The 26,260-nt window shown below is 39.7% G+C and overlaps 1 protein-coding gene across 1 annotated transcript in view; it reads right to left on the bottom strand.

Annotated features, from left to right (window-relative positions):
* Window positions 1–468: 468 nt before the first annotated feature.
* LOC141415489 (uncharacterized) overlaps window positions 469–26,260 on the bottom strand; it is a 95,563-nt gene continuing 69,771 nt past the window's right edge. The window contains exon 6 of the mRNA XM_074052204.1: window positions 469–977. Within this exon, the coding sequence (XP_073908305.1) occupies window positions 915–977 (63 nt within the window). The 3' untranslated portion in view covers window positions 469–914. The remainder of the gene's footprint in view (window positions 978–26,260) is intronic.

Consider the following 26,260-nt stretch of genomic DNA (forward strand, 5'->3'; position numbering starts at 1 on the left):
GTGGCCCATGTCTGTCCTTGTCTACAAGTTCACCAGCGACGTTCACTTGTTCTAAAAAATATTTTCACTTATCCTGCATACTTGATGAAGTTTATTAAATATTAAGGAAATGGTTCAGTATTTGCCTATTTTCTACCTTCCTACTCTTATTTCTTGGTGTTTCTCTCGAGATTCTCCCTAGATGTCTTGACGTTGCAATAGTCGAGACATGACTCATGTTTCTCCTACCACCTGTCTCCCACTGTTTGGGAGGCACGGTGACACAACATACAGTGAGTTTGTAACTCACAGATCCATAGTCCTCACGTGCTCTGGCTTCTTGCACCACCTCGCATTAGACTGCCAGTTATTTCAATAAAACAGCTTTTACATTTACTCCCGAATTCTCACCCTTTTCCATTTTAGCAGGTATACAGTATATAAACAGCAAGTTAAAGATTGAGAAAGGACGCAACGCTAGTGGCCCACTAGTTTTTCAACAGCATTTATTGAGACTCCACTGTCCTGTAAGCTGCGGAGACAGGACAAGACAAGAGGCCCTGCTCTCACAGAGCTTCCATTCTTGTGGGAAACAGTAATCAACACACAAAACAGGTCATGCTGGGATAGATGCTAGTGAGAATAGGAATGCTTGGTGGTGAGGGGAAGAGAGGGGCGTCACAGATGTCACTGTGGCCTCTGGGACCAGGGGCACATGGACAGATATCTGCTCTCCAGAGCTACGTCAGGCCATGGGATCCTTCACAATCACTCTGGATGAAGCAACAATAGGTCACTATAATCTGTTTTCTTTTTAGTAACATTTGATTCAAATTAATTCAGTAATAGACCTGTCTTGAAGCCAGATATGGAGCTGGAAGGATGGTAAAGCTCTCCCTACAAGTTCTGCCAGCTTCATCCCAATGTGTCAGCCCTTACAGTTCCAGCTCTGTGGATTCCTCTTCTTGCTGCGCCATGAACAAGTGTGTGGTGAGAGCCTGAAATAAACAGGTGTAAAATGGGTCAAGACCATTGCTTCTATTTCTGTTTTTAACTGAAGAAAATTTGCCCCATTTCCAGAGGCAGAGAAGGAAAAAGCTGAATAAAGGCAAACTGAAGTATATTTTAAACATACTTACTTTATATATATGTGTACATCTGCCCCACACACATTCCATATACGTATATACAAACACATGTATGACTTAGCGCTTAACATATCCAGAATCTTATCCTGTTCAAGGGCTTTTATGCCATTACAACAGCGTAACTTTCATAGGTTGTAGGGTGTATCTTTCAGAGACCACAAAACTGTTTTAAAGGATCAAATTAAAAATTAAAGGTTCAAAGATGATCAAGGTCCAGATTCAATTAACACTAATTTTAGAAGAATTTTTTACTTACTATGCATATTCAGCAACTACTTCAGTTTTGTTTTGTTTCTTCCTAACATTGAATCCCAGGGGAGTCATTACATACAATCAGCTCTCTAATTCAGATTAACATGTCTAAGCACATACTGATATAACAGAGCACAATGCTTCCAGAGGCTCCCTGTTAGATCTGTGAAGCACAGCACTAAGAAGGTGGGTTTCAATCCCCAGAACTTCCAATTACACTTTGTACGCCAGTGTCTTGGGTTAGAAGAAGAGATGCTGGAGGCTACAAGAGGAAATGGACATTTCCTAATGAATGTTAAGATCCTAACAGGTGACAGGTGATATGCACAGTGGCCTTGAAATTACCAAAACGTGCATGAACACAAAAGGGAAGCCTCAGAAATCTGTTCACTCACTTCCCTTGCTCAGGGACTAATATAGGGCAGAGTCAAGTGAGTGACTTCAGGTAAAACAGGGAATGACAGGCTCATGAGTCTTACAGGGCAAGCTGAAGCACATCGGAGAGGAGGCTGGATGCTCTTTTGTGTGAGGACTGATTTCAGGCAACCCACAAATTAACAGAATGTAAGCATGACCATTTAATTCCATGGGATGATCAAGGTGATTAAAAAGGTATGCCTCTAGTGCTCACCAAGGAGGCACCTTCACAGACCTAGAATCTGGTACCATAAGGTCATGAGTAAAAAGAAAAGAGCTGTGGGCATCTTGCAGTGAAAGTACTCATTACATTTGTAACCTATTTCCCTAAAAAACTAAATAATTAGTAACAAGATACCAGAACAACAAATTGCAGACTTCAAAGTGATTAAATGTAAATTACTTTTTACATAACATGAGACCATCTCTGGAATCAGACAGCAGCTTCTGACTTGTTTTTCCATGTGCTCTTTGCACATTTGCTTTCTGCTACCAATATTTTAAGACGTGCATGAACAGAAACAATATTTATTCTTCTCTTTCTCCAAAAACAGTTATCAAGTTTACCTTTTTGCCTTAAAGGTACATTATTCCACCATCACTTCCCCCACCCATCCACCCTGATTCATTCACTCACAACCATGTACAGATGCTGAAACAGGCTCTAGGGAAACAAAGTAAGGGAAGCCCTCACTTTTTGTGTGTGTGCCTACAAAAAGGTCCCAATGTAGTGGGTTAAAGACACCAATAAAGAGATCATAACAATGCAGTGTGGCAAGGACTCTCTGGGATATGGGTGCAATATCCAGGAGAGGAGTGAACTGAAGGGACAGGCTGTGCTGAAATGACCCCAGGAAGTGGCATCTGACTAGCCTCTGGAGCCTCTCTCCTAGATTACGCAGAAGTGAGGAGAAAGGGCTGGGCCAAAGAAAGGAACATCAAGCAGGATGGATTGTATGAAGTGCCTGAATGTCTAGGAAAGGGAGAAGAGGTAGGTAAGATGTAATTATGTAAGGACTCATTATAACAGACCAGGAAGGGTTGTGGAGGATAGTTCTCTCAACTTTCATCTACATCTACACCCAGAGGTGGGAGTTTCAGGTTAATGAAGATGGTGCTATAGAAGCAAACCCAGATAACCACAAACAGAAGGGCCAGAATACTAGCACGCATGTGGATGCCTTGCCTTAAGGACAAGGAAGGTACAAGTGCCTGCCTACTGCAGGACAAACACTGCCTTGGCTATGGTCATGCTGGCTGTTTAAGTTGGTCATGCTAAAGTTTAAGTTTTAGCAGTAAACTTTCCAAAAAACTAAATAACAACCTTAAATGTTACACCCTAGATGTTTTGAGCTTTCCAGTGACCCAAGTCTAAATTAAAAACAATGAAAAAATATCAGAACATTTACTTTCTAGTGTCCGAGACACTGACCTGCACTTTCAAAGAAACTACAATTTTGTGCATGCCAATTAAGTAATTACTTTAACAATGCTTTTGAAAAAGTGAGTACTTTGGTTCTTTTCCATAACATGTATTATAATTTACCAGTGGCATCAGAAAATAGCCCTTCTTTTGCTGGGATACATTCCAGTTCATTTTTCATAAAAATTTATGTGTGAAGGGGTAACTTTGTAAGCAAAACATCACTTAGTGTGGAGAAAAACCTCAAAACAAATTGCGATAAAGTCATTAATGTTCTTTTAATTTATTGTTCAATTTCTAGTTCTTGCTATTCATACACTTCTCATCAAATGGAAACACTTTAATTAGAATAAAGAGAGTTTAAGAAACTTATGTAATGAGTAAGCTTCCATTATTATGAAATGGTGTTTCCTGAGCTTGTTTTCACATGAATGTAATGGTGCAAGAAGGAGAACACCATTGCTAAAGAGAAACACAATTCACAGCCCTGCAGACTCTCACAATACTCCCAGACTACTGAAGCCTGAGCACTGACAACCTGTGGACCACTTAGATCCCTCATTCCCTGACATAAGCTGCTACAAAATGAAGTAACTGCTCCTTCAATATACAAGTCATCTGAGAACAAGAGTGCACAAATGCATGGCTCAAAGTGGGGTCTTCCTAAATACTGGGCTCTGGGGATCTCTGAGGACTTTTTTTTTCTTTTTTTGCTAATCTTACCCCTGCGAGAAACAAGCTAAAGGTAACCTAAAGTAAACTTGATGGATATTCATTTGCCTTTCCCTGTGGGGCTCAGATTAACAGTTTATGAAAATTCTTAGTATGAAAAGTAGGAACAACAAATGAGCTGCAGAGGTCTCCTTCAGACTATCTTTCTTTTTACCTAACCTGCACGGCTAAAAAGTACTTTCCTGACATCATCAATTTTTATTAATCTTCAAAGACTCAATGTGGATCTATGCATATAACATCTACCGTAGTTACACTCTGCCTGATACAAGGCTGACCATGTGTGCCCTGTCAAAATGATCACAGGGCAGACAGAGTGTGCATGCTGCTGCCTATACTGTGCATGACTGCCACGAAGCTATAAAATGTCTGCTTCAAACACGTATAAAATTATTGAGCTAAGTACTACCAACAGAACTTGAGGACTGTGCCAAAATAAAGATTGGTATCTAAAGATATGCCAAAATAAAGACAAGACACTGAAGGATTATTTTTCTCCTGGGGAAAAATTTTCCTATAACAAGCTGTTCACATGGGCAACACCTTCTTTAGTGACTCAATGAAAGGTCACCTTCTGAATGAGAGCAAATGAACAACAGAAAGCTGCCATTTTTGTCAAAATGATGACCTGTGCTTCTCTTACGTCACTATGACTCAAAATCCTGCCCCAAGCCCATGATTGCAAGAGGAACCACTCAGACTTAAAATGAGGTCTGAGCGGCCCCTCAGAGTCCCTCAGATCCCCTGAGACTGGCTCCATGGGTAGCAGGTTAGAAGAGAGGCCACTGAAGCACCTGAACTCTCACTTGCCTCACAAACCTGCTCTGCTCATAAAGCATTCAAAGTGGCTTTAGATCCACACAGACAGTCCTTCATGAACTATGTTCCTTGACCCCACTCCTCCAATAACACTGGACTGCACTTCCATAGCCATCTCCAAGACCTTGCTGTCAAGTAGGACTGTCATGAGCCACATGTAGCCTCTGAGCATCTAAAAATGTATCCAGTCTGGATTAAGATGTGCCAAAAGTAAAAAATACACACCAATTGGCAAAACTGTGCCAAAAAAGGTAATGTATCTCAATAATTTTTACAGATTACATATTCACCCATTTTTCATATATATAAAATATATTAAAATTCAATTCATTCTTTTACTAAAAATATGGCTACTAGAACATGGCAAAATCCACATGGCTCCCTTAACACTGACTGCTATTGGGCTGCCCTGCCTTAGACTTAAGAGCTGAGTTCAAGCCCCATTCTGAAATTACACTGAATCCTCTGGACCCATGACCTCATCTGCCTTCATCTCCCTCCTGCCTCTTCTGCTCCTTGCCTGGCATGGATCACATGACCCATCATCACATGAACTTTTCTACACAATGTTCAGCTTCCTCATCCCTCCTCCTTCCACTGAACTCACCTGGCAAAATCCTCATTTTTGGTTTAAAGTCTAATTCTTGCCCTCCCTAGTCTGTACTTAGCTACAGAAAACAGAACTCCAAAATATCAGTTCTACTTCCTGTCCACTCATTTCCACCTGAACCTGGCATTGGGCTTTGTCCTCACCACTTCACCCAAATAGCTCTTTTCAGTCACCAGTGACCCCCACACTGCCAAATCCACAGCAAATCCTCAATCAGTACTGGCCTGACCTTTAGAAATATATAATTTGTGTGTGTGTGGTACTGGGCTTTGAACTCAGGGCCTCACACTTGCTAGAGATGCACTCTACCACCTGAGCCACTCCTCTAGCCCTTGCTTGACCTTCAGCAGCACTTGACACATGACCATACTCTGCCTCTACAACACCCTAGTCACCTGGTTTGCGTTCTCTGGTTGCTTCTTCTCAGTCTCCTCTGCTTCCTTCTCTTCCCAACTTCCCTTTAACACTGGGTACCCCAAGACTACCTGTTTGAACCTTGCAATCTATAGGTGCTCCCTAAAGGATTTCCTTTAGTCTCATAGCTTGAAAGTCCTCTCAGACAAACTGAAAACACTCCAATGTCCAGCGTCAGCCTAGGCCTCTCCTCTGAGTTAGACCCCACAGACTGCCTATGCAACATCTCCATTTGGCATCTAAAAGCCAACATGTCCAAAACACAGCTCTGACATTCTCCTTGCCCTCCTTCCCAACCTGTCACTCCCATGGTCTCCCATTCCAGGAATGGTGAAATGCATTCTTCCACGTTACCCTGTGCGCAACACCAATGTCATCACTCACACTTTTCATGTGAATGCCATGTATCAGCTGTTACTTCAAAACATGGCCTGCATCTGACCACTTCTGAGTGTCCTGGTCCAAGCCACCATCAGCTCTTGAAACAGTCTCTGCCCTGGGCTTCCTGCTTCTACCCTGCTCCCCTAAATCAGGGAGCAGATAGGTACATTTTCTGTAAAGGGTAAGGCAGGCCATATAGTCTGTTACAAGGACTAGGCTCGGCTGTAGCAGCTTGAAAGCAGCCTCAGACAGTATACGAATAAACAAGTACAGCTCCTCAGGTAGAATGTGGATGAACCAGTGAGGCTCTGCTCCAGTAGAACCAGTACTGACGTGGACCCTGATATCTCAATTTCATATAATTTTCATATGATACAAAAATATTATCACTCATTTTTTTCAACGACTTAGAAATGTAAGCAATTCTTAGCTTGCTAGCTGTACCAAAATGAGCAGGGGGCCGGCCCATGGTATGCGGACTCTGCCCTATATTCAGAGTGATCATGTTTTCTTCCTACTCAAAAATTCTTGGACAGCTTCCTTCTCATTCAGTAAAACCAAAAGGCTTTTGCCATGGTGGTACACGTTTGTAATCCCACCATTCAGGAGGCAAAGGAAGGAGGATCCTGAGTTCAAGACCAGCCTGGGCTTCAAAGCGAGTACCAGGCCAGTTTCAGCTCTATTTTGAAACTCTGTCTTCAAAACAATAAATAAATAAAGAGGCCTTACCATGACCTGCAAAGATGCCCAGGATGCTGCTCCTGGAACCTCTCTTTCCCTATCTCTGGGCAGCAACTCCAGCCGCCTAACTGTCCAGACTTCTCTTTCACTACTGCCAAACCTACATCTATCCTGGGGCCTTTGCTTTGGCTGTTCCCTTTGCCTGGGATATCTCACTCCAAATATCTGTGGCTTAGTATGCCACACCCTTCCCATCATTTTATGGGAGACTCCTGCTCAAGTCACATTGACTAAAACATCACACAGGCATCCAGAACCCCTCCATAAGGTTTACCTTGCTTCTCTGCTCTTCATCATAACCATTATCACTGACACTTATTTCTTTATTATTTAGAAATAAACAGATTGGACAAGATTTTTGTTTGTTTGGCTTTGGGTTTTTTTTTTAACAGAGTCAAAGCAAGCATGGTATGTAAGAGCATGAAATCTAGAATTAGATTGCCTGGTGGAATGTCAATGGCACCATTACTTGTGTGACACAGAGCAAGTTAACTTCTCTTTACCTCAGTTTCTTCATCTGTGAAATGAGGGGCAAAACAGCACCTTCTTCCCCAGAATGTTCTGGGGAATACATGACCTGGTAAATGCAGCTGGCACACACTAACACTCGATTACTACTTGTTTTTTATTTATTGCTATTGTCCCTTTCCCTCTACAAGAAAATAAGGTCTTCAAGGTGAATGGTTTGGTTTTGTTTACTGCTTTACTCGAGGTACCTAGTACAGTACCTCATACTAGGCATTCAATTTAAAGAACAAATATTTAGCTGGAGGGGAGGGGCAGGAGCCTCACACCTGTTATCTTAGCTACTCAGAAGGCAGATATCAGAAGAATCACTACTCAAGGCCCGCCTGGGCAAAAATCAAGACCTATCTCAAAATAACCAACACAAAAGAAGGGCTAATGGAGGGGCTCAAGTGATACAGTGCCTGCCTAGCAAGCATGACACCAGATCAGGCAAAGAAATTAGTGAGGACGCCCACACACAAACACATACCTCCCATCTCAAACAAGAAGCCTATACCCCAGCTGTACGAGAGGCATAGGAAGGCAGGCTCAGGCCAGTCTGGGCAAAAAAGCATGAGACCTTATCTGAAAACTAAGTAAAACAAAAACAAGACTAGGGCATTGCTCAAGTTCAGAGTGCTTGTGAAGGCCAAGTTCAAACCTTAGTACCAGCAAAGAAATAAGAGAACAAAGCAGGGGTGGGGTGGGGGAAGAGACATACCATTCTAGGTGGGTATGCCTATTCCTTAGGCATAGCTACCTAAGGAAGATACCTCCTACAATATAAAACTCTGTGGTCTTAAACCAAATTACAGAAGAAATATATTTTATAGTTAGGTTTGAACTTCCACATGGAAAATGCCAGCTTAACTTACTACTAACACAATTCTGGATAGATCTTATGATATTTTCTAGATATACCACAAAAGACTATTTATTCAAAGCAATTTATATTTAATTGACTTCTTTTAAAACCAAAGAACACCTCACCAAATAATCAAGTCTTCCCCAAGCCAGAAGTGGTGGACAAATTTCTGTCTACCAATGAGACGCAGGTTTGGTTTAAAGGACACCGTAGGTTTGCCATGTGTCCTTACACCCACACATATATTTCTCTCCTTATAACAGAGTTTTGATTTACAAATGGTGTTAAGATAGATAAAACAATTCCACAAGCTACAATTATATGACAGATTTGGAAAGTAAAGATGCCTATGTCCTTCACAGAGTAATATGGGCTCCTCTGAGTAAAGCTCATCTTCCTTTAAAAGCAACACAGGGACAGGGAAGTCACCCCTATTTAGCAAAGTAGAAACTATGCTCTTAACCTCTGAACTAAAATGTTTCACTGTGAAATAAGAAATGAACATCTTTAATACTGGCTTAACCCAGAAAACAAAGTGAGATGTGGTTGGTAGAAACACACCAATGTTTCACTGCAGAACTGCCTTCCTGTACTGAATGCCTAATAACCATGTGCCTGGCTAAGTAAACAACAAGGAGACAAGGTAAGAAACTGGGGGTTGTGGGGGTTGAGGAGTAGTCAATCCCAAGAGATCAAGGTGAGTTGCCATGCTCTTCAAGGCCTTCCCACTGTGCCCTGCACTGCTGATGGTGATGTGACTAGAATAAATGGTTGGTGTTCACTAGAAGGTCCTAAGAAGTGGTGAGATCTGAGATATGTACACTTCTGTTACCCCTGTGGTTGTTTTATGTATTTTTTTAAATTCTGCACTTGATTGACCATTAAGGTCATTGTGACATAGCAGAGGACCAGCATGAGACAGGCTGGCACAAGTCACATCTCAATTCTGCATTGCTATACAATGACAAAACCTGAAACACAGGAATGATGGTGCTCTAATTTAATACTGTATTTAGCTGATGATCCTAAATAACACTTTGTCAGCTCTTGTAATCTAGCACAAAACCACAGGCCTTGTGATCTATCAGCTGGGCTATGGTAATGCCCTTGACTTGAAGCTTAAAAGCTTTGGTTGGGACATAACTTTGATGTGTTGTCTTTCCATATCAAACTATAATGATTTTCCCCAGATCTGTCATCACACAGAGTGCTACCAAAATTAGATTATGACCAGCTAATAAGACTGCCTCTCCCCTTTGGTACCACCAAGAAAGCTGCTACTCGGCTTTGCCTGCTTGCAAGATCGAAAAGCCAGGGCTGTTTGGTTTATGGGATGCAGGGAGAAGAACCATCTGTCTGGTCTGGTGCTTCTTTAATTAAAACTTTATAGATATATCTCTGCACAGATACATGCAGTCTACAGCTCCTGTTCTTAATTACCTGTGCTAATGAGAAATGAAGAGAGTTAGCATTTGCTGAGTGTCTACTATATGCACGAATATAACTCAGGTGCTGTAAGGTAAACTAGAGCTGGTAAGGGAGACCAAGACCCAGAACTTGGCCACAAGTTTCAACCTTCTCCTCTACCATCTTCACATCATCACAATAAAGTTCTAGGTCATTTATTCTCTTTTGGAAAAGATGGTGAATTAAGAAAAAGGATCATCACAGAAGAGAGAAAAACAACTAGTCAAGCCTCAATAATCAAAGTATTATGGTAAGTATGTGAATGTCTGCCATCTCGCATGTTTCTGAACATGCCACGTGACTTCCTGCCTGGTAGCAATTTTGATGCTGTATTCTTCATTAACTCCCTTTCTGGCTAGGGCAGATTCTCACTGAGGAATGACAAATATCCTTCCATACCTTCACCATGTGTTTCTAGTCTCTGCAAAAGTCTCAGGAGGTCTAAAGGCAATCAGAAGGGACTCCTAAGGCAGCCACTTGGTACTTGGGCCAATCTGCTGGGGTCTGGGGCCACACACAGAGCTTCCTGACTCCACATTAAGGAGGCCTACACTCGGCATCAGAATCACCACAACCTTATGTCATCTGCACCTATGAAGGTAGAAACAGGAGTACTTTGACTATTCTGCCAACATTTCTGAAGGCAGACAGTTAATTGCAGGACTCTGTGCTGTTAAGTTTGTTCTGTTCTCCATCCCAACATACATTATTAATGTGATGACAGTGGAGGCTACAGCAGCAAGTCCTATTGACTTTCCTTCTTCTGAGGAGCAGATTCCTCATCACCAAAAGAGAGGGATTCAAACCACGTAATCAGAGACCTTACAGCACAAAAACTTATGCAGCAGGTATGTAGAACTTTTTAAGCTGGCTCCAGAACAATCCAAGCCTTTCCGAGCACCTTTCCTGTCTACTCAGTGGCTAAAGCCTGGTGTTTCTCGGCCTATCAAAACCTATTCGACTGCTGGGTGCCAGTGGCTCACGCCTGTAATCCTAGCTACTTGCAAGGCTGAGACCAAGAGAATCACAGTTTGAGGTCAGCCTGGGCAAATAGTTTGCGAGACCCCATCTCCAAAATAACCAGAGGAAAAATGGACCGGAGGTGTGGCTCAAGCACAAAACCCTGAGTTCAAACTCCAGTCTCACCAAACAAACAATAGTGACAACAACAAAAAAACAAAACAAAACAAAAAAAAGTGCTACTAAATTACCTAAATTCTCAAAATGAATCCAGCTAGGCTAGACGATCAGAAACAAAACCTAACAGTGTTCAGGCTAATAAGGGGTCGTTCCTACCTACCCAACTGGAAAACAGATAGGAAGACAAATTAAGAAAGTCCATTTGAAACACCTACTATGTGCTAGGCACCTGGAGGATTTCAAGTACTTTACAGTCTGATGACAGATGGAAGAAAGAGAAAAAGAGGGAGGGCAGAACTATGGAAGAGGAGAACAGGGGAAGGGAAAAGGGACAATAAATTCATAAAAGAAGGGGAGAAATAAGAAAAATGGAAGAAAGCACAGTCTTCTACTTCTTGAACCCTGTAACTAAGCATGATGATCAGTTCTCACTCACAGAGGAATGTTGCAGAACTATGGAGGGACTTTGCCTACAGGACAGATACTGATTAGTGTTGGTTGAACAACTCAACTGGCCCACAGAGACCATTTTAACTTACACAGCAGCCTACTGTAGGATTACTAGCACTGGACCATATTCTAGAAGCACAAATCTCTATGTGTACAAATTATTTATTATTAACGTCTTCTTGTTTATAAAATAAACTTCCTGAACTTATTAATCCATGGTTCTCTGCTAAAACAAAAAAGATCAGAGTCACAGGGTGGGGCCAGTGTTCCAAGTTTGAAAAAGCTCAACAAGTATGTAGCCAGGACCAAGGGCCTCTAAGTGCCACACACATAACATAATACCCTTCCTGACAATGGTGGTAGTGAACTATTGGAGCCAGCAACATCAGCATATGAGATCTTTACTAAGCTAGGTGGCTATTATGCTAAAATTGTTTCTTGCTGATGAACAGCAAGCACCTGGATGGCACATGCCAGTTCTGCAAAATCCTAGTAGTCTGGGACAGTGTAGTTAACCTACCTAGGCATTGGTGTTCTTATGTGCAAAATGGGGTTGTATTCCAACCACCTCCTGGATAAACTGAATGATTACAACATATGGAAAGCACTGGAAACAACTTTAGACATTCGGGATTGTAGTGAGGTCTCTTCCTGCTTACTCAAGAGGACACTGAAGTCTCGTATAGCTAAGAGAAACTTCTCAGCAGTTCAATACCCTCACTTCTTGAATGCTAGCTAGACAACTGAACCAATTAAAAGAGAGTAAGACTAACCAGGCAAAAGGTGGGTCTCTTTCCTTGTCTCCATAGTCAAAAATAGCTTTTTTTTTTTAAAAAGGCAGCTCTTCTCAAACTGAACTTTTCCTTCCTAAAAGATTAGGAAGCCAGGTTTCAATTTACCCATCAACCTGCATCTGTTTTAGAGGCACTTAATTACCATGAACTATGCAGTCCCCTCCAAGCATGCTAGAGTCTCAAAGCCAGTGTGAAAAGACTAAGAGGATGGGGAGGGGGGGTGTTAAGATGTCATCTTGTGCAAGGTGTGTGTCCCGCTCACAGTGTGCAGGTTTGCCCACACTGCATGCCATCACTGCTCTATGGACCTTCATACATCAACTCCCCTAAAACTCACCATGATCCTTTGAGAGGAGGTGCTATTATTTCCCCAATTTAAAGACGAGGAAACTCAGGCACAGAGAGCTTGGGTAATGTGTTGCAGTCAGGCCACTTGCAAGAGGCCGAGGTGGGATTCGAACCACAGCAGCCTGGCTCCAGAGCCATGGTCCTGGCCCTTCACCACGGGGTGCACTACCACTGCCTCTTGGCACAGTCATAGGAGGAGGTTCAGTTTCAAAAGCACCTTTCTTCTGAGTTCCCAGTGTGTTTCATTTATCCTCCCAACAACCCTAAAAAGCAAGTCGGAGACATACAGTACCTGCATTGCACACATGATAAAAACAGAGCAGCATCAATTAAATGTCTTAAAAACTCCTGATCAGCCAAATACTGGTTCACTGTGTTTACATCAAAATTAAAGGCTTTTAAAAATCTTCTGTTTGAGTGCTTTACTATTGGGTAACTCCTTTAGCACATACCAAGAGCATAACCAATGACCTTGCTAGTCCAAAGCAAATTTTCTAACTCTCACAAGAGGGGTTTCTCAGTGAATAACTATTATAAAAACAATATCCAGGTGACTTACAACTTACCAGAAGTCTTAAATACTAACCAAATAACCAAAGTTCATTGAAAATAAGTAATAAATTTACTCATGTGCTAGCTCTCTTAGAAAAATTAGGTTATCTGAAAATGAATTAAGCAGAGTACTTTAAAGAAAAATCTAATTGATCTAATCACAAAATAAAACATGCCAGTGAAAACATTTTTCTTCTGTATCTATTAATGTCTCTTCAGCTTTTATTACACTTATAAATAAAGTATTTGACTCTGGCGAGCCTAGTCAACTGACTCTTGTCAACAAGGAGCTTGTGACTCTCCAGGGGACAATCAGTTCATCCCTCAGCAAAAGGAGTGGAGCCAACAAGCAGTCTCCGTCCCCTACAGCCTTGTGGTTCTATGAACTGAGTCATTCCTTTGGTTCTTGAAGGACATGGCATCAAAGAAACAAATAAAGGACAGAGTTGAGAGACAGAGAGGAAAAAAAAAAGAGTCCTTTGAGATTTGGAAAACATTTCTGCACAACTGCAGAATGCACTGCAATTTTTAAAAAAAAACTTGAAAACTCAAGGTTCCACGGGGAAGTTGCTCCCAAATGTTGGCACATTTATAATCAGAGGAGCTTTATAGTCATAGGATGCTTTACCTTGTATATTTCTCCAATCTGTTATTCTACAATTCTGTGAAAAGAAAAGATACCCAAAAGGCCAAAGGCGGCTTTTCAGGTATGCAGGTATAACAAGCAAAAATAAGCTACAAGCTTGAAATGTTCACAAGAGTTTCGATCGACAATGAACAGCTCACCATGACTAATTTTAATTTTTGGTTCTAATGAATGATATAAACTTTTATAGGTATCAGCAAAGCTCAGAGAAGACCTAAATCCATTTCAGTGCTCATTTAGCAGCTTCAGCTGTGTGCAATTAAAACATTGGCATTAAATGTTAGAGAATAAAATAATGAGACACTTAAAAAATAATCTGTGCCTCACTGGGTCATGCTAAGACATTTCACTTTTTAAAAAACAAAACATGGTTTCTTAGGAACATCTTGGCAGTTCAAAGAATTAACTCAAAAGTTTGATTTTTGATTTTGGTTTGTTTTGCTCTTAAGAATTTTATGAAAAGAATACAACAGAAATGCATTATTGAGGGCTGGGATGTAGCTCGGTGGTACAGCGCTTGCCTAGCATGTGTGAGGCCCTGGGTTCGATCCCAGCACCAAAAAAAGAAGAAATGTATTATTGAAAAAAAAATCATGAAATAATAACAAATGGCATAAATCAATTTGGTACAGGGACCACCAGAGTGGACCAGGTTTCAGCAAAAACAAAAGCACATTTTTGATCATGTTAAAACTGTTGCTTTTCTTTACGCTTCAAAGACATAAAATATTAAAGGCGGGGAAAGATGAATTTTGGTAATGAGACAACTTTGTATTCTCCTAGTTCTTAAAATTAAAAGTGTAAGCTTTTTCTTTCAATTGTAATGAGAATACAAAACATAATCTGAAGATGTGAATGTGGCAGCTACGACTAGTAAGCTCAAGCTGCAGCTAACTATGGTGACAGTAGGGTATGAGCGCATGTGTGTCAGTTTCAAGAAAAGAGATTACGTGGGGGTGTTCTGGGTGTGTGTGTGTGAGTTTTATGTGAACATCAGCCAATTGACAGCTTTTGCAAAATGTAGATAGAAAAGGGCATATCCTGTATGGGGAAATGTACTCATTAAACTTAAGTTTTAAAAGGATGAAAACACAGATTACACTTTGTTTTTAAAAACTGAAATGAATTTCTCTTTTCTTTTCTTTTTTTTTTTTTTGGTGCTGGGATCGAATCCAGGGCCTCACGCATGCTAGGCAAGCGCTGTACCACCGAGCTACATCCAAGCCCTAAAAACTGAAATGAATTTCAATACAGAAAATGAAGACAGCATTTTGCAAGTTTATCACTCAAAGGGGCATCTCTTTTTGAGGAAATCAGTGTGCTACACTTTGAGAGATGAAATGTTACAGCTTGTACACCAAAATTTAAAAATTAAATTAAATTAAAAAATGAAATGGTTACCAAGGTAATGCAGGTCAGGGAATCAAAGGTGAAGGGTCACACATTATTAAAAAGAAATCCAAAAGGACAGCTGCATCATGATCTCTGCAAAACAAAGGAGCTCCAGTAAGTACAACTGATATCTCTGAGAACTATAAATCAAGCTCTTGAAAAGAAGGCTCCACTGTAAATGAACACGCTCATTCCTGACTCCATGGAGAGCCATTTTTACTTAGGTACAAAACCAAATTTTAGTTATCTGTTACCAACAAATATTTTTGTAAACATTTAATCAGTCATATTAAAATGTAAAATGTCTCCAGTTGGAAGTAGTTGAGAAGTACTAGCATTTCAGTTGGAGCCTACACCCTGTTTTCTGGAAATGACAGTGTTTGATAAGTTGCCAACATATCAGAAATCTAATTTGGTCACAGCATGGTAAGATTTTTGCCTCTACTCAAGGAATGAGTTCCAAAATTGAGTTTTTGCAAATTTCTTTCATTTGAAGTAGCTGCATGAAATTTCCATTACTGGAACATTTAGTATAACAATGTTCTGCAAGACAGCAATAAAGTGAATCATGATAAAAATAAACTGTGTAACTATATCTATATTAAGAATTGTTCTCACATTCAACTTTCACTGCAGAGGGCGGAAAAAGACATTTTAAGCAAAATATCTTGCTAGTTCTACTGGAATTAGATAAGAGTTAATAGGAGCTTGACAGAGGAGTATCCACAACTGGAAAAAGGTATCATGCCTTATTTCTTCAACAAATATTACTATTTACTCATTGTCCCCATTAACAAACTAAGTTATGGTTTTTTTTAAAGAATAGAAAGAGGTGAGGTTTCATTTTGAAAAAGTTATTTAACCTTGCAGCAGCAGTTACGGTGATAATTTCAAGTTTCCCTAGCAAATGACCAGCATCATACTATAATCATCTCTGGAAAGAGTATCTTTCCTGAAGATAGTGTGACCAAGCTACATTCCCTGATTTCAGGACCCAAACTCCTTATGCTTACTAGATGCAGATTCTAGACAGCAATGGACACAATGGCCTGCCACCCGTGAAAGGGGAGCACAAAACTGGCAAAAAGGAACATGGTTGTTCTCCTTTATGAATTCCAGCTCCACCTCCTCCACTATCCCACTTCAGTTGTACTCCACAGTACTGAACAATTGATCTAACTTTGTTAAAATCAAGTTCCCCAAATAAATATTAAAATATACACAACTGTCCAAACGGATTTCATTATTTAAAGGAAAAGGGTATTCTTTCTAGTGATTTATGGCAATCAATAAATAAATAGACTATAAATGCCAGATTTTTGTTCCCTCTGCTTAGGTTTTGTTCAAATAACTTGCAAAGATTCATGCACTGACTAGAAGTGTATTAGTGCCTGAAGGCCACATTGCTAAAAACATGATTTTTTTCCTTTAAGTTGTACAGTTACTGAAAAGTAAACCAGCATTCCATTTTTGGAATGCTCATCTCGCACAGAGTCTGTCATATATATGTACTTGTTGCTGGGATGCATGCAAGCAATTTTAAAAGCTACAGAAGGCATCGATACCCCATCAAAACAGTACACGTGTCTAGTAGCATCATTTAGACTATTTCAGTATGTTTGCCACAAAAAGCAAGAAGGCAGCAGTGTAATGTTAGTCAAATTTTGTTTTCCTAAAATATTTTGTACTAAAAAAAAAGCAATGGTCAGGCGCAGTGGCTCACACCTGTAATCCCAGCTACTTGAGAGGTAGAGATCAGGAGGATCACAGTTCACAGTCAGCATGAGCAAAATCAAAATAGTTCACAAGACCCCACGACAACCAATATAAAGTTGGATGTGGTAGTATGTGCCTGACATCCCAGCTATGCAGGAAGCCTAAATAGGAGGATGGCAGTCCAGGTTGGCCTGGGCATAAATACAAGACCCTATTGAAAAGTAACTAAAGCAAAAAGGACTTTGGGCTTGGCTCAAATGGTACAATGCCTGCCCGGCAAGCACAACACACTGAGTTCACCAACACCCCTCCCCCAGCAACACAACCCCCCCAACAAAACCTATTCAGATCAAATATCTCTATGTATCACTTTAAAAATGTATTTATTAAGTGACCTCTTCCTGACAATAAGATGAAATAATTCTAGATGTTTCTAAAAAGTCATCTAAGTCATTCTCACACTCACCAACTCAATAAAAAAAAGCTACACCCCAAATTTTCTGCCAGTTTATTAATCCCTCCCAGAAGTTTCACAGACTACCAGAACATAATGCAATCTCCAAGTCCTCAGGAAGTGCTCTTGAATACCTAATATTACAACCAAGCTAATGCCCACAAATAATTCCACAGAAAGGAAGTCAATCTCCTCATGTAAAATGGAAATGCTTTAGATCATTTTTTAAAAATTAGTTGGGTGCAGTGGCTCAGCCAGAAATCCCAGCTACTTAGGAGGTGGAGATCAGGAAGACTGTAGTTCAAGGACAGCCCAAGCAAAAAATTAGCAAGATCCTATTTCAATCAACAAGTCAGTTGTAGTGGTGCGCATCTGTGGCCCCCAGATACATGGGAAGCCGTAAGTAAGTAGGTAGGCAGATAGGAGGATCATAGTCCAAGCCAGCTCCAGGAAAAACTACAAGACCCTATCTAAAAAAAAAATAACTTAAAGGCAAAGGGGCTGGAGGCACAGCTCAATTGGCACAAGGCTCTGAGTTCAAACGCCAGTACCTCCAAAAAAGAAAGTTATCAATGAAGGATTTTAGTTAATCTTTTCCAAATGAGTTTGCTATTTGGGAAGGAGAAGTCAAAGACTGCCAGGAGATTACTATGGTCCTCACAGTCCAGAATCTTGGAAATAATTTAGTAAGTAAAAAAAAGACTAGAAGCCATTAAGGGGCAAACACAACCCTAGGAAGAACTGATTCACTTTAACAATAGTGAAGAGTACATTCTTAGAGTCCAATCCATTTGTTGCAACTGGAGTGTGGAATTCACATACATTTTCCCACAGAAACAATGCTGTAAACACCAATTCTGGTTGGTACCTGTCTATTTAGCCTCAAAAGTAGTATACTTTGAATCCTCAGAGGTTATCAGACCTAACTACCTTTCCCCACCACCTTCAAGGGGCCAGTCCTAGCCCTCAGTGGATTCAATGCCTCCTAGCCCTATCCCAGGCCACAAACAGCAGTAGGCCTCGAGAACCAAAATCATCCATGTTCCTTTTTCCCCAGAAGCCCACCTTTCTTCAGTCACTGAGGATTATGAATGGCTGAAATGGTACAGGAACAAACTTGAGTGTTATACCAAAGCCCCAACTGAAGAGGCTTATAAAGGGTACAGAAGGCAGGTCAACCTCAGGTAGACTTACTCAAATTACAACTTGTCTCTTCTGGGACTAGTAACTGAATTAAACAGAAAATTCTTAAAAATCCTAACCAACCCCCAAAACCTCATAGATGTAACTGTAGCATACATGCTGAATCTGGAAATGACTCTCTACCACCACATTTGTGGGTGAGTGTCTGAAGGAAGCAGTGCACCAAGAGTCTTTCACAGAGCTCTAAGTTATCATGGCCCATAAGAGCGGATTTCTCCAGGGGATTCTCTCTCACAGTAAACTCTATCTGGACAACATTCTGCTAGGATACATCCCCCAATAAACTCAATCGGTACTACCCATTACAAATCTTTCTTCTTCTCTTTGTCAAGAAGGAGCATCTATAAAGCACAAGAAACCGGTTTAGCTTTCAAATAAACAGAGAACAAAGAATACCATTTCTAAAAAGGCTAAATCATGACAGAAATGCAGCCATTTTTACATCAAGCATATCAAAATAAAATAAATGAAAGAACTGGAAAGAAATTCAGAGTCAGAGACACAAGAGGCAGCTGAAGAAATCCATTATAAGAGAACCCTAGACATTTTACTAACTCTTTACAAAATGGCTATTAACATATATAGAATGGCTTTCTGCAACAGAAGCTAACCTCAGCAAGTATATTCAGCAATTAAAGAAATACCCAGGCAAAAGCTGGTTACAGTGATAGGCAAAATTTATTATTTTTAATCTATAAATATAAATAAATCAGCATGTCATTCTATAAAACATGAAATGCACTTCAGCTAAATATGTCCTTCAGTTAAGTGGGCATTATATTTCTATTACCATTTCATGTTAAGATTTATGTTAGTTTTTCTAGCATGACAGAAATGCCATCCATTAAAAAACCAAAGAAAAACAGAAGTATCTGTTTGTCATCGTTGTTGCTCATCCACTGTGGTCCAACAGAGGTGTCTTTCTTTCACCATCTCTACCAGTTTTCCAATCTTTTTAGAAAATACACTTCCAAGATGGTCTAAGATATATGTAATTTTCTCAAAACTTTCTATAAATAATACAACAACCTATGCCTACAATCACTGCATCATTTCACTACATTCCTCAAAAAAAAAATCAAAGCTAGTCATGTTGACACATACTTGTCATCCCAGCATTTGAGAGGCTGAGGCAGCAGGCTCTCAAGTTCCAGGCCAGCCTGACTACACACCAAGACTAAGAAAGAAAGAAAAGAGAGAAAGGAAAGGTAAGAGGAAAAAAGAAACAAAAGCTAAAAGCTGTAAGGCAAACACCTTCCTACCTACTATTTTATCCTCAACAATGTAACCTTTTTCCCCAATGGCTTCCAAGATTTCCCAAAAAGGTGAAAACAGTGGGGGGAAGGAAATATTTGAAGGGCACATATGCTCATTATCATAACATGAAGATGGTCATGTGATATCTTATGTTCACTTATGAAGTGAAACATAAACAAGACTGCAATTTAATAAAGGCAAATATCACATGTTCTCACTTATATGTGGAAGCTAAGAAGGTGACCTCATAGAAATAGAGAGTAAAAGAGTGGCTACAAACCTGAGAAGGATATGGGAGACAGGATAGTTTAACAGTATGATAGGACTTCTAATATTCTGTAATATACTAGGATGACCATGGTGGGCTGCAATTATCTATTTCAAAACAGCTAGTAGACCTGGTCCTCCTTAGTAATATTTATATTCTCTCTTCAAGAAAATTAGAGCTAAGGGCAAAACAGTATCTGCATGGAAGCGAGGGGGCGGGGGCGAGAGGGAGGGGGTGGGGGGGGAAGGGGGGAGTAATGACCCAATCATTGTATGCACATATGAATAAAGGAAATTTTTTAAAAAAGACACACTGTAGAGAGGATTTTGAATATTCCCAACACAAAGAAAAATTTTAAAAGTCTGAGTTAACAGATAATGCAAATAACCCTGATTTGATCACTATACATTGTATAGATGTATTGAAAGGTCACACTGTACTCCACAAATATGTACAGTTTCTATGTGCATATTAAAAATGTACTTTTGAAAAGAATGTACAATTTATTATATGTTAAATATTCCTCAATAAAGCTGTGTGAGGGTGAGAAAGGTGAAGGGGTGCACAAGATAGGGATCTGCCCTCACACAGCCATGCTGTGGCTATCCCTGCAGAGAACACCAAGAGGGAGCTGCTGTCCCTGAGCTGTTTGCTGTCTTCCTGTTAGCTAACATTAAAAAAGAGAATCTTCACAGATTAAAAAAAAGAATCTTCACAAATAAAATAAATACACAATAAACACATAAACACCATGCATTTAAAATATTTGGTATTGATTACTTTTATATTGGTCATACACTGGAAATTACCCTATTTTCTAAATCAAAAATCAAGGAATACTTTGACAAGATTCTCTTAGAAAAAACTATTTTCAATGAACTTTAGACAAGCTAATTTACAAAATATTAAGTTTTTTCTACAAGTTGGTCTACCGTGTCTGTAAAATAAAGCCAACCTTGTCATGGTCAAGACCCACTGCTTTCTAGGGCTACCTCATATGGGGGAAAAGGATGACAAAATATATACTAAATTCCCCCCAACTACAAATTTACAAGAAAGGAAACAAATTCACTCACTGTTGATTTTATTCCCATGTTACCTGCTTTTAAACTTACTAGCCATGTTACCTAAGTGCTCACTGAATTATTCTACTGGCTTCCTATGAATCAGTCTGGATCACTAAGACTTCTATTCACTGATTCTCAAACTTCAGACTGAAAAAATTAAAATCCCCTATCTAAACCTTATCACTTGTAAAAAATAGTTTCCTTGTTCTACCACACAAGGAAGTTACAATTCCGAACATCAAAGAAGTGGCTAGGGAATCTGCACTCTTGAAGAACCCCCCAGGTGAGATGGGTCAGAAGTTCAAAAAGCCTGCCAAGGTGGAGCCAATCTGATCCAACCTCATCCTCCAGTCCCCACACAGATACAGGGGGATGGAGGGAAGCAGTCATAGGTATCAAAGCTGCTAAAATGCAAATCTAAAAACAAATTCAAATGGGTAACAGCTATGATAGCACTTCCCCAAGACTTAAAAAATTTTAAATGCCAAGAGATGCCTAAAGTCTTTAAAACCCAAACAAACCCAAACCCACTGAAAGCTCGGATAGTAATAGGAGATAAAAAGTCCTTTTTAGGCTTTAAAAATCAAATGTAGTTGAACCTGGTTTTAAACAATACCTGTACATCTTACTCCTTCTACAACCTGTAATGTATTATTTACTTTCTCAATTAAGCCTCACTTTCTTCACTTATCACATAAAAATATCCTACCTACCTTACAGTGCTGCCATGAGAATTAAGTAAAACAATTAATGTAAGTTGCACAGCATAGTGATCAGAATCTAAAAAGTAATAAACATTAACTCTATGATTACTATGCTAATCAGCTTACATCCCTTTTCTTACTTGATTCCACAGTTTACAAGGGAGATACTCCTGTCTCCATCTGTAGATGTGTAAATGTTAATTTCAAGGCTATAAATCTTAAACCTGGTAGAGCTAGAATTCAAACTTCATTAGTCTCAATCTCTCCTCCTCCACAACACAAGCACTGAAGGGTCAGTCTTGTAAGGTTCTCCCCAGTCCCCAACAGGCTCACACAAACTCCGATCCCCACCCTGCACAGGGCTCAGGTACACAGAGACTCCCAATTCATGTTTAATGAATGAGAGAATGAATGAAGGGACAAATACTTCAAGATCTACTACTGAACCTCTCACAGCACCTTACACAATGCATTTAAAAGGACACACGTGGTATTTAAATCAGTGGACTAAGGGAAAGAAATCAAGAATTTATTTGCATGCTAAAAATGACATGACTGTTTTCTGACAAAATTCACCCATTTAACAAATATATATCAAGCACCTATTCTAGAGCAGACTTCAGGACCAGGGAACAAGGAAGCATACACAGTGAAGAGTGAACTACCTTAGCAATCAGGTATGATTCAGACACAGAACAAACAACTTCTAGCATCACAGGTATCTGAAGAAGTGTAGAATCTGTGGGAACTGATGGTGAGGGTACCTCTTCCATCCTGCAAGGGATTTGGGAATTGTTCCCTGAAGAAATAAATGTGATAGTTAAGCTGAGATCTGGAGGAAAACAGGTGGAGAGTGACTATAGCTCTAAGGAGGAAAGCACTATACAAGCAGTTTACAGTGCTGAAAGAATTCAGGGCATGAAACCAGTGGCTAGACCACAGAATGGCAAGAAGGACCAGGCAAGAGGCTGGAGAGGGGACAAACCACATTACAGAGGCCTGTAGAGTATGCTGAGAGGCAGAGGTAACATCTAAATAAAACGGGAGTCACTGCTCCCAGTGAGGAAAAGTGATTTGAGGAAAGAGCTTTCTAAAGACCACTGTGGGGTCTAGGTGGACACTGGGCTGGGAAGAGATCAAAGTATACCAGGCACATGGGGTTGAGAGCTCCAAAGCAGTCTGGGCACAAGTCACTGTGACCTGAATACCTGGAAGGCTAAAGTGCCTCTTACTTAGACAAAGGACACAGAGGAGGAAGCCTCTCCTCTCAGACATGTGAGACAAGAGCCATCTTCGGGTCCTCCAGCAGAGATATTGAGAAGGTAGTTCTGCTATGGAGCTCAGTAGTGGTGGCTGTAAAGAGTTATTTGAATGAATGAAAAATAAAATATAATTAATTTTTAAAAAAAGTTATTTGAACAGAATGGAAATTTATTTGGGAAAAAGAACCTGCAGAAATTGGTTTAGATCCAATATAGATTAAAAAAGGGGAAAGTGTCAAAATGACCCCCAAAGGGGGGAAAAATGCTAACTTTATAGTGAAGAAACCAAACAGTACCTTGGTCAGGTGACCAAGGTTAATCATCAGTAATAAGCCTTGTTGATAGCAGACTCCCTTGATATAATGTGATGAGAATGGTTCTTTTCCTCTGTGGTCTTCCTCTCCCCAACCCCACCCCCCCCAAAAAAAATGTAACCCCAGTCTACTATGAGCAAAACAGCAGACAAACTCAAATTGAAGAACACCATATAAAATACTTTACCTGTCAAGGTCAATAACAACAAGGAAAGTCTAAGAAACCATCAGTTATTAGAGCCTAAAAAGATGTGACAACTGGATATAATGTAACATCCTGAATGGAATTCTCAGAAAGCAAAGAACATTAGGGGAAAATTAAGGAAATCTGAATGAAATGTGGAGCTCAGTTTATAATAATGTACTGTTCATTGGTGTGTTAAGTGAACTATATAGTAAACTGGGTATAAGGTACACCAAACTGTAATATTCTTACAACTTTTCTATAGCTCTAAAACGTTCCTAAAATTAAAAGGTTTGTTTTAAACCTGACCCCAGGATTTGACTTGAGCATCTGTTGTTGTTTTTGTTTTATTGATGGTACTCAGGGCCTCATGCTTGCTAGTCAGGCAGTCTGCCACTTGAGCCACACCACCAAGCCTTTGGATAATTTATTTGAAATTTGCTAAGAGAACAGATCTTAAGGGTCCTCAACTACCCCAAAACACACAGAATATGTATGCTATAGCATGTACTGACTATTAGTCATCACACAATATATACATGTATCGAACCATGTATATAAACCTTGAACATATGTAATTTTTATTTATGAATTATACCTCATAAAGCTGGGGGAGCAGAGGGATATGTTGCCATACCTTTCAAAATAAAGCACTGTGATTCTTTTCTTCTCCTCAGACAGGGTCTCACAATGTAGCCCAGGCTGGCGTGGAACTTGTGATCCTCCTGCCTCATTCTCCCAAGTGCTGGGATCACAGGCTCAAGTCACTATGCCCAGAAAAATTGTATGATTCATATGGTCCACATTCTTGTCACCTCTATTCCTTATTTTTCACAACAAAAAACGGTTATCTTGGTGGTTTTTTTTTTTGAGAGACAGACAGACATCCCCTTGGTCTAATTCCTGAGAAATATTCACATTTAATGGTCACAGAGAAGGTCTAGGGTCCAATCCTCAGAAAATTACACTTTCAAACATCAGGCGGAGGACAGCAGGAAGAAGCATCCAATACACAAGAGAAAATCAGGCATAAGCACAAGCACCAATCCAGGAGCTGGGGAAGGTGGGGAGGCATGGTTGAATATGCCAGAGATATCATAAAACAAATACCAAAGGATCCTTATATTTAACAGTTTTGAGATCGCTTAATAATCTAAGAAAGAAGGGTCCACGGAATAATGAGAGCTAAATTCAACTGGAGTTGAGTAAAAGCTGAAAAAACTGAGGGAAAAAGAAAGCTCAAGAAGTCTGACTCTCTTATCTGCACTCCCATGTTCATAGCAGCATTAATCAAAATATCAAGAACAGAAGTAGTCCAAGTATTCATCAGTGAATGAACAGATAAACAAAAGGTACTCTCTACATAAAGTGATCTTATTCAGCCTTAAATTCTAACACATGCTACAACATGGAGAAACTTTAAGGACATTACACTAAATGAAAGAGACCAGTCACAAGAAGAAGAAAAAAATGTGTAACTCTACTTTATGGGGTTCCTTGAGTAGTCAAACTCACAGACAGTAGAATGGAGGTTGTCAGGGACTCAGGGGAGGACAGTGGGGGCAGAGATTCAGCTTGGGAAAATAAAAGTTCTGGTGATAGTTGTACATCACTGTGAGAGTACTTAACACTACTAAGTTATATATATAAAAAGTTACAACAGTAAATTTTGTTAGGTATATTTTAATCCCAACTTTCTTAATTTTTAGAACAATCTGGCTCTCCAGATATTAAATCAACATCAAGCTGTCATGGCCTACATTGAAAAAGTTGAAACCAGGAGAATATAGCCTCAGAGTAGGGCTTCTAAAACATTTCCCAGCACAATGCAAGTGGGTTATGGGTCATGCCCTACAAGGAGAATAAGGCCACCTAGACTTGACCAAAGATACCCACAGCAGCAGGCCCTACAAAAACCTTTATTTTGATGTGTTCCAAGATGTGAAAAAAGCTAGGAAATGACTAGAGGAGATTATTTCAACTCTATCCTCAATGGCAAAAACAGTTGGTCTAATTAGTTTTCCTTACCAACCCACATCTTCTAAAAGAAGACGTACTCTTCACTCACTGAAACTAGTAACAGAGACCACACAGACAAATAAATGTCTACTGCCACGGTAACACTCCATTTTTTGACAGACATTTAAGAAGAGAACAGAAGTGGCAATTTCCTCTTTCTAGTATATGAAAAAGAAAAATAAAATAAAATCACCATGTAAGGAAAGAAAAAACAATGTGAAACTAATGTAGGCACAGAATAAACTGATTGCCAAACAGAGAATCCAGAAAAAGAACTCTGTAACTGTGAATATTTACCACATGGTAAATGGAGTGTTTGAAGTCAGTAGTAAGTAATCAGTTTGGGAGGAAAATAAAATTTATATTTTAAAGGATAAAATGTGAAAACAAAAAAGAAAATCTAGACAGAATAGCTAATAATTAATGTGGAGAACACTTTCCTAAAATTGCTATCACAGCCAGAAAGATTCAACGTTTAGGTGCATTGTTCACAGGACTGGTCTGAGGACATAAATGCGTTAAGAAAATTAAGATGAAATATAGGTGACTAACAGGAGAAATTAGAAAGAAGATGAAAAACCTACTTTTAAAGAAGATAATTTTAAAAAGTAAGATCAACATAACATAAATATAAACATCAAAACGAGCTAAATAACAGGAATAAACAAAGAAATGCAAATTAAAAGGAGACATGGGCACAGTGATACATGTCTGTGTTCTCAGCATTCAGGAAGC

The sequence above is a fragment of the Castor canadensis genome, chromosome 13 (assembly GCF_047511655.1).
Source record: "Castor canadensis chromosome 13, mCasCan1.hap1v2, whole genome shotgun sequence".
NCBI lineage: Eukaryota > Metazoa > Chordata > Mammalia > Rodentia > Castoridae > Castor > Castor canadensis.